Below are 9,852 nucleotides of genomic sequence, written 5' to 3'. Positions count from 1 at the left end.
AATAAGGTTTTCAAGCTCCTTCACCAATGTTCAGTATGAAGAAGTTCTAGCTTTGCTTGGTTTACCAGAAATATGAAGATAATCTGTGTTTTTGAATGGTGTGTGTGTGTGTTTGCAGTTTGAGCAGGAAAGCTTATAAGATATGAAGAGAAAGTCAAAGATGGGAACGTCCTATTTATTGCCTTTACTAGTTTCACTATCTGGGCTTGTTGCCACTCTAAGTATAGCTCATAACCCATCCCCTGAAATACAGTTTTCTCTTTATCTAGGACATCAAAAATCTAGTGTTTTTGTCTCTTATTTCTTATACTTTACCTTGCCTCCATTTCTTCTTACTCTTCTCTCCTCTTTGACTCAGGCACCAGGAACGAACATTTTTCTGATCTGATTAATACAGAAAGATTGCATAAGATGCATGCCTTTATGGTCTTAGAAACTACTAGAAACTAGTTTTCCTATTCATGGGTTTTCCATCTACCTACTAAGACTTTATATTTATTTTTTAGTTTTTTTTTAAATTTTTATTTATTATGGGCAGAGAGAGGGAGAGAGAGAGAATTCCAAGCAGGCTCCACACTGTAAGTGCGAAGCCTAATGTAGGACTCAAACTCACAAACCATGACCTGATCCGAAATCAAGAGTCCAACACAACTGACTAAGCCACCCTGGTGCCCCTACCTAGTAAGACTTTAAAAGAGGACATGATTATTTCTCAGGTGAAGTGGTCGAATTAATTTAAATCAGTGAAATATATTGACTCCACCATGGTCTGCACATGACTAAGAAGCCATTTTTTGTTGTAACAAGGATCATTTCATCTGCTTACATGAATGTCCAATCCCATAGATCAGATTGAGGGAGTTTATTCAACATCTCATAAAGTTTTAATCAACTCTTATTTTCAGTAAGTTTCTCATTTCTATATATTTTTTAATGTTTATTTATTTTCAGAGACAGCATGTGCACAAGTGGGGGATGTGTCAGCACAAGCCTGATGTGGGGCTCAATCTCACCAACTGTGAGATGATGACCTGACCTGAGTCAAAATCAAGAGTTAGATTCCCAACGACTGAGCCACCCAGACGCTCTCATTTCTCTATTTTTGTTTTACCTTTTGTTTTGTCTTTCTCAAGAAGGCAGTGATGTGTCTGTCTTCTAAGAAGTTCTATACAGGTTCTGACAAGCACTAACTTCCCAACACTGAGCACTTACTTTCTTCCATGCTTTGTACTGAGTTCTTCACTTATAAACTAAAACAGTTCTCCCAATAGTTCAATGAGTTAAGTGCTATTATTACTCCCATTTACAGTTGAGTGAAATTAAGGAACTGGGCAAGATTCCATGTAACATATCATAGAGCCAGCAATAGTCGATATATTTCTAAATTCTTATCTCGTTATTTTCATACTATTTTTTATCTTTTTATCAGATTATCAGTCTGGTACAGCTTCAAGAAGAAACAGTGGAGAGGCTCAGGAAAACAGGTCATCATACCAATAGGTCCTAGAGACAGGAGACACAGGCCCTCCAGGGCTGAACAGAAAACCACCAGGGTGATCAGAAGACAGAGGAAAGGAGGAGGAGGAGAGATGGGGGAAGGCAGAGCATTTAAGTACTTAAGCTGTGGCTTTTGTTGGTATTTCCACAGGAAAGGAAGGAAGGGAAATGTGAACAGTTTAGAATTGGGTAGTTTGAATAAATTTGGCAGATTTTGGGTTAGAGATGCAGTGTCTAGTTTCCTGTACTTGGCGCCAGGATGATTAAGGCAGAGGAATAAGGCTTCTGGACAGGAGTGGACCAGATAAAGGAACTATGGACTGGTTAGTTTGCATATCAAAGGTATGATTCTAGCTCGGCCTTTTGTTATCTCTAAGAATTAACTAACTCAGCCAGAAAGGGGTGGGTCTCCGTCAGCCAGAAATTTTTTGTAAGCTATCAAAGCATCATAATATACAAAAAATTACATATATATAATATCATATATAAAACATTGTATATAATGTATATTTTATCATATACAAATTTAATTTTTGTTACTGATGCTTATTTTATTTACATTTACATATTTCATATTTTCTTACATATTTATATAATATAAATTACATATACAAATGTTTATATAAATATGTATTTGTCTAATATAAATTTATTTTATATAATACATATTTATATTGCTTGTATCATTATTTATTATTATAATTATTTTATGTATTATAAATATACAAATAATGCAAACATATGTTTGTATTTATATATTTATATATAATATATTTTTATATTTTTACATGTAATATATGCTATATTATTTAGCATTTTATCCTTACACTGTCAGGCACTTATAAATATATCTAGGATATATTGCCTTTTACTGTTCCTTTAGGCTCTGCCTTTGTCTACTCATGTCACCTTAAAAGATATATTCATGATTATCAGCAATCGCTTCTAGAGAATCCACTGCTTCCTCACCTAACCTCATTTATTTGAACATCATACAGAATATCCTTTTTTTAAAACACTTTTTTTTTTAATGTTTTATTTATTTCTAGGAGAGAGAGAGACAGTGTGAGCAGGGGAGGGTCAGAGAGAGAGGGAGTCACAGACTGAAACAGGCTCCAGGCTCTGAGCTGGCAGTCAGCACAGAGCCTGACGCGGGGCTCGAACCCACGAACCGCGAGATCATGACCTAAGCGAAAGCCGGACGCTTAACCGACTAAGCCACCCAGGCGCCCCTTAAAAAACTTTTTAAAAATGTTTACTTATTTTTAAGAGAGAGAGAGCATGAGCAGGGGAAGGGCAGTGAGAGAGGGGGACATCCAATCGGAAGCAGACTCCATGCTCTGAGCAGTCAGAACAGAGCCCAATGCAGGGCTCAAACTCATGAACTATGAGATCATAACCTGAGCTGAAGTCGAACATTCAACCAACTGAGCCACCCAGGCGCCCCATCATAGGTAATTTCCTTTCACAAAATTTCTAACTATTTTAATATATAGTTTTTTATTGCCTTGGTCATAGTCTATTGATATATAGCTATAGAAGGTCATATAATTATCTCCTACTCTGCATTAGCTAGTAAAATATTTTAGATTTTATTGCATTAGGGACTTCTTAGTTATAGCCACATCTGTATTCCTACTGATTGTGATCCGGTCTTTTTTTTTTTTTTTTCCTATGATGTTGTAGCAGTAATCCTTCCAGTTTCCCTTCAAAGAAAAATGTACAAAATCTCATTCAGAGTGGTATTCCCTATTCAATGATTTAGCTATAACAAAATCATAAAGAAAACACAATGAAACTTTTGGATGATTTTAAGCTTGTAGAATGGTTAATGAAAAAGTAAAAAAGAGTACATAAAGTTATCTTAAGATTTACTGAATAAATTTATAAGGAAAGAGAGCAAATTATAAATATTCCAGAAGTTTGAGGTGGGTGTGAAGTGGGAGAGCACAATCAAAAGGAGCAATTATTTTCTTGACCAAAATTAACACCAGTAAAATGAATGAAAGCACCTTGGATACCTCGAGCTCCCTTAAGGACAGTAGAGTGGCTCACAGCCAACCCTGCCTTTTTGCCTCTGAAAAACACTAATATCATAAAAATATTTAAGCTACACTGATTTTCCAATAGATCTATTTCTGTAGGTTACCATTCTATCCTAATTTATGGTGCCTCTTTATTCAATTGACTTCCTATCAATCTTCACAACTTTTTGTCTTCTCTAGGATCTGTGAGTACTTACATCACCATCCACCCAATTCTGCTTACATATCCACTTTGAAAGTTAATCAAACAGAATTATCTCAGTGAGTCAAATACATTCTACCTCTGCTGATAAAAGAACAACTCCTCCATATCATTTCCAAGAACCTGGATAATGGGTCTGCACATAGCTCAACCAGTATTTGCACAAAGAACAAATCTCCTTATTTCCCACTCTGAGAGTCAATTTCTAAGATTTGTGGGAAGGTATTTTACTCCCTAAACCACAGAAAATGAGAAGACTGGGAAAGGTTTCCACTTTCTGGAGATTCTGAGCTTTGGAAAAAATGGACAGGGCTACAGGACTGAGAATCTATTCTATGACATCAAGTGCCACAGAGGGATTTCATCTAATCTGAAAGGTGTCTGGAGTTTGAAGATGGATATAGACAAAAGAGCTCATAGCATCCTCTGTAGCATCATCTGAGAACACTTCAGAACCTAACAAGATCAATGATCTTGGAATCATAAATTCCATTTCTACAATTGCTTTATGCAGACACACACACTGGCTTTGGGAAAAGATATTCAACAATCTTATTCTAATACTGACTTGTTGATTCCCCAAAAGTCAAAGCAGTGGCCATATTTCCATCCATGTTTTTCATATTATAGAAGAAATGTTCAGAATTCCCTTCCTTTTCATCCATAATTTTTCTCTGAATAGGTATCACAGTCAGTGGAGAGAAAAGGATTTATCAGCTTGATGGGATCTACCAACATGTCATATCTGAACCCAAAGACAGTGACCCTGATTGGGATTCCTGGACTAGAGCATGTGCAGTTTTGGATTGGATTTCCCTTCCTTGGAGTGTGCCTGGTGGCTCTGCTGGGGAACATTTTCTTGTTAATCATCATCCATACAGAACGCAGTCTTCACCAACCCATGTACATCTTTCTGGCAGTGCTGGCTGCCACTGACCTAGGGCTCTGTGTAGCCATTGCTCCCAAGATGTTGGCCATCTTCTGGTTTGGCTCGTGCTCCATGGCTTTTGATGCTTGCCTCACTCAGCTCTTCTTTATCCACGCCTTGCAGGGCATGGAATCTGGTACCCTGCTGGCCATGGCCTTTGATCGCTATGTTGCCATCTGTGATCCTTTACGGCACACATCCATCCTCACACCTCTCTTTATAGTTCGAATCGTACTGATGGTGGCAATCCGGGCAACGGTGCTTGTTGGAATTTTACCCATTCTGCTTAAACGCCTGCAACTTTTCCAATCTGTGGTCATTGTCCATTCCTACTGTGAACACATGGCTGTGGTCAAGCTGGCTGCAGAAGATGTCCATATTAATAAATCATATGGGCTTTTTGTGGCCTTTGCAATTCTAGGTTTTGACATGATCTTTGTCTTGATCTCCTACATTCTGATATTCCAGGCTGTTTTTCGTCTTCCCCAAAAGGAGGCACGACTCAAAGCATTCAATACTTGTACTGCCCATATTGTTGTCTTCCTGGAGTTTTATATCCTTGCGTTTTTTTCCTTCTTCAGTCACCGTTTTGGACATGTATCACCCTATGTTCATATCCTCTTATCTACCATCTATCTGCTTGTGCCCCCTGCCCTTAACCCCATTATTTATGGTGTGAAGACCAAGGAGATCCGCATGCGGATTGCTCAGATTTATATTCTTAACCCTGACACCCAGAAGTGATTCAAGTATAGTATGATACCAGGAAAATATATATTTACCCATTTAAGATAGAAACTACTTGTACTATGTGTATGTTGGTGATACTTTTATGTTATAAGGATCTCCCTAAATAATTTATATTCCCCAAACAAGAGAAATCAGAAGGTGAGATAAACTTGAGTAACAAGTATATAAACATCTCAAATTCCTATCATCTCTCCCATGTCTCTATTCCTTTCTTCCTTCATTTTTTCTCTTTGCTTTCCTTCCTTCTATCATTTCTTTCTTGTTTTTTCTTTCCTTCCTCATTTGCACATCTTTTGTATCTTTCTTCAATACCAAGAGGCAGTTTATCCTCTGATGTGTAACAGTGACAAAGACATATTCTATGATTTCAAAAGCTGAGAGTATAGTTACAATATAAAATACTGAGCAAATATAATTTAATGTTATTTAGGCCATGGTAAAAGAATAAGAAAAGATCTACTTTCACATGTGAGAAGCAACTTATTTAGATTTTAGAAGGAATCAGAGAAGACCTCATACAGGAGGTCAAGGCAAAAGTGAGCTTTGACTAACACATTTTACTTAAAATGATGAAATGTTATTAACCAAGATTTCACATTTTTAAAACACCATCATTATAACTCATAGAAAGCTGGAGAAGTATATGCCAGTGTCTGTGAACCTAACGTCCTTGAGCACTTGATTAGGAAAAAGCAGGCTCATCTGTGCCTTCCTCAGTGATCAAACTATACAAAGAACTGTGACGTAGGGAATTATGTATTAGTATATCAAAATCTGACACATGGTTTTATTCAATTGTAGAACTATAGTCCTTTTAGTGGATAAATACACAATTCAACTTTTCAGAGTTGCCATTGACTAGATTGTGGTGGCGTTGGAAGGAGTTAATTCTCTGTATGGTGTGGCAACTCACTATGAACCCCCCCCCCAAATGTTATTAAGAGGTACTTTGAAGATTTTTGAGATGTAATCATCAATTTGAGCAAATTCTCAGATGAGAGATATAAAACTGCTCACAAGGGCTTAGAAGCTAGTGAAGAAAATCCAAAAACTTTGAAGTTAAGCCATATATCTCCCTTAGTTCCTTTTCATGCCAGACCGTCTTGTCCTTCTCTGTGGCTTGAGAGCATATACACTACCATTATTATCAACATAAGGACACCAATAATCTTAACTCAGTTGGTTTCTCTATTTACCACAGTGGTTTGTCCTCCTCTTGATGGTCAAGCTAATGACTTATACTATTTCTTACAGTAAGAAAAGAAGACTAAAGTTTACTCTATGATGATCCCAGTACATAAACAGGTGAGTATGACATAAGAGTGTCTATCAAAGGTTTCACCAAAAGCAAACCAAAACAATAATTTTAGTGTATGTAGTATATTTGGGACTCGATTCAAGAAAAAAAATTTTGCAAGGGACTGAGCAAGTAAGACAGTGAAGGGAAGTAAGACGTTAATGTGTGCATGACTGAGCAGGTACTGCTATGGATTGCCAGAGCTCTTTCCTGTTGAGAGTACTTGGAAATATTAAGGATCACATCTTGAAACTGTCCCCATAAGGGGCTAGAAACAGCATAGTTATTTAGAAATCTCCATCTCTTGTTAGATGGTAACTACTAAAATATCACCTTCCCAACACTTCTCACATGTACCATTTATGGACAGTGCATGTGAGGTGAGAAAAATGTCTCAGAGAGAGAATCATGGGAATCCACTGAAATGAGGACACTATCTACAGGCAATATATGAAGCAGGTTGAGGGTAAATAGGCAGTCTTTTAAAATAGAGCTAAGAAAATGTTTTATTGGGTAAACATGCAAAAAACAAACCACAGAAGACATAGTCTAAGTTGCTTCATGATTTCAGAGGTAGACAAGGTATGGAACAATGCTGGATGCTTCATGGACTGTACTCCAGAGAAAGAATCTCCATCAAATATATTTGTAGAAGAATTGATACATAGGCCTCAGGTACTAAGCAGTCAGACATTTATGGGAAGAATTCTAAAGTACCAGCTGTTTAGAAGATCAAATGTAAACACTAGATTTCCAATATGTGGAGAATTTCCCTGTTACCTGAGCCAATGGAAAATTGAATTTGTTCATATAGCCTTTCTACTGGGAAGGAGGGGGCACCCTTAGTTTCCCGGGCAGACAAGATAAGGCTCACTGGGTGACTTTTTTTCTTTTTTTTTTTGGTATTATCTTGCCTGTCTTCAGACAAGAAATATTGAGACACAGTGAATTGAATTCTTATCCTAAAATAATTTTTTGTAGTAAGAAAGATTCTGTTATATGTTTGTGGGACTAGAATTCCATCTAAGACCCTTTCAAAAGAAAGATATACAAAAGGCAGACCAAAAGAGTGAGATCTCCAAATAAAGTAAACTAGCTGTCTTCAAAAAAAGTATGGAATATATTAGTGAAGGAAACTTTCAATCCTCCTGCCACTATCTGACCAAAATTCGAAACAGGTATGAGAGCTATTCATCTATTTATCCATTTATTAATTCATTCATTTTGTTTAAACCCAGTATCTATATTGTGTACATAGTATGAAAGGCTATGAAAGATTTAAATAATGTTCATGCAGTCCCTGCCCCCAGGAAATTCTCTCAAGGAAAACAATATTGTAAAAAGATTAAAAACATGGATATTTTAATCAGACAGACGTAAACTTGACTTTTGACTCTACCATCTAATAGCTGTGTGTTATAAAAAGAAAACTTAAAAATGTTTTAATTATCTAAACCTGGTTTTCCTCATCTTTATAATTGGGATAATAATAATTCCCTTAAAGGACTATTGTATGAACATAACAATTTAAAATGTTTTAAGCATAACACATAATGATAAAGTGCTTAAAAGATAGTTATTATCATTATTAAAATTGTTAACAGTAATAGTAAAGACAGGCATTAAATGCAATGAAGTCATTGTTATGATAGCCACCTGAGATAAAGAAAACTAGAAGTAAGGAAACACCAGTGGTGTACTTTTTTGTTGCTTCTACTATAAAATTTTAATATTTTAAAGAAAACCTTGCTATAATAAAATTTATATCCCCTTTCTACTCCTCTTGATATATAGCTTCTTGCTCTGAATGGAAATAAAAATACCTATTTAAAAAAGTAATATAAATTTGAAATATCCTAAAGGAAATCTTTGATACGTGGACAGATTATTACTTCTAATTGAAATTAATTTTAGGGAAAACCTGAAGTTAAATTCTATAAAACTTCCAATCAACGTCCATGTCTTTCAAATCATAAGATTGCCATTGGACCAATGACCAAGTGAGGTCAGTTAGACAGAAATTCCTATGTGTAATCTGACTCAAGCACCTACTTCATAATCACAGCAGAATTAAATTCTATATTGTATTTATTTATTTTCCAGCTTTGTGGAAATATAATTGACATAATAATACTGTTGAGGTTTAAGATGTACAATATGTTGCTTCAATACACATATATAGCAAAATGATACCACCATAGTGTTAGCTAACACCAGCATCATGTCACATAATTATCATGTCTTTTCTGTTGTGAGAACATTTAAGATGTACTATATTAACAACTTTCAAGTATATAATACAGTATTCCTAGGTATAATCACTATAATATGCATTAGACCCCCAGAACTTATTCATCTTATAACTGAAATCTTGTACTCTTTGACCAACATCTCCCCTTTCCACCATCCCCCAGCCCATCATTCTACTCTCTGCTTCTATAAGTTTGTTCTTTTTAGATACCACATATAGGTGATATCATACAGTATTTGTCTTTGCCTGCTTTATTTCACTTAACATAATGCCCTCAAGGTCCATCCATGCTGTGGCAGACAATAAGATGTTCTTCTTTCTCATAGTTGAATGGTCTTCCATTGTATATGTGTGTTTGTTCATTCATCCAGTGATTGACACTTAGATTGTCTCCATATTATGGCTATTGTTAATATTGCTGTAATAAACATGGGAGTAGAGATATCTCTTTGGGATTGTATTTTCATTTCCCTTGGATATATATCCTGAAGTATGAATTATACTGAATTATATGGTAGTATTAAGTATAATTAAGTATTGAATTATATGGTAGTCTATTTTTAGTGTTTTGAGGAATCTCCATACTCTTTTCTATAGTGGCTATACCAATTTCCACCAACAGTCCCAGTTTTCATTTTAAAATGAAATATTAGGCAGCCAAATTTTCCGTATTTTCCATATTTTGGAAAAAATATTTCTTCTCTCTTGTTGATTTCAAACTGCTTGAGTCAAACTTTATGTGCCCCAGATTTTTAAAGATTAATACAGTACTGTTCTTGATTGATGACATTAGTCAGATCAAGGAGCTTTAAATGCTAGCTGTGTTTGGTACAAGGGAAAACACAGTTAAATGACAATGGCATGTAGGAAGGTAAGCTGGTA

General features: G+C 35.7%; 1 protein-coding gene across 1 annotated transcript; it reads left to right on the top strand.

The window, feature by feature from the left end:
• Positions 1–4,465: 4,465 nt before the first annotated feature.
• On the top strand, positions 4,466–5,416 carry LOC120224945 (olfactory receptor 52A1-like). The gene has a single exon (XM_039223183.1). The coding sequence runs from the start codon at positions 4,466–4,468 to the stop codon at positions 5,414–5,416; it is 951 nt and encodes a 316-aa protein (XP_039079114.1).
• The last annotated feature ends 4,436 nt before the right edge of the window (positions 5,417–9,852 follow it).

This window comes from Hyaena hyaena, unplaced genomic scaffold, assembly GCF_003009895.1.
Source record: "Hyaena hyaena isolate Hyena2069 unplaced genomic scaffold, ASM300989v1 scaffold_1310, whole genome shotgun sequence".
NCBI classification, from domain to species: Eukaryota; Metazoa; Chordata; class Mammalia; order Carnivora; family Hyaenidae; genus Hyaena; species Hyaena hyaena.
Note: the sequence above shows the minus strand (reverse complement) of the source record. Positions and strands in the feature narration are given on the sequence as shown.

Excerpts from the sequence above, each read along its gene's own strand:
- LOC120224945 (XM_039223183.1), top strand. The coding sequence starts at position 4,466 with ATGGGATCTACCAACATGTCATATCTGAACCCAAAGACAGTGACCCTG.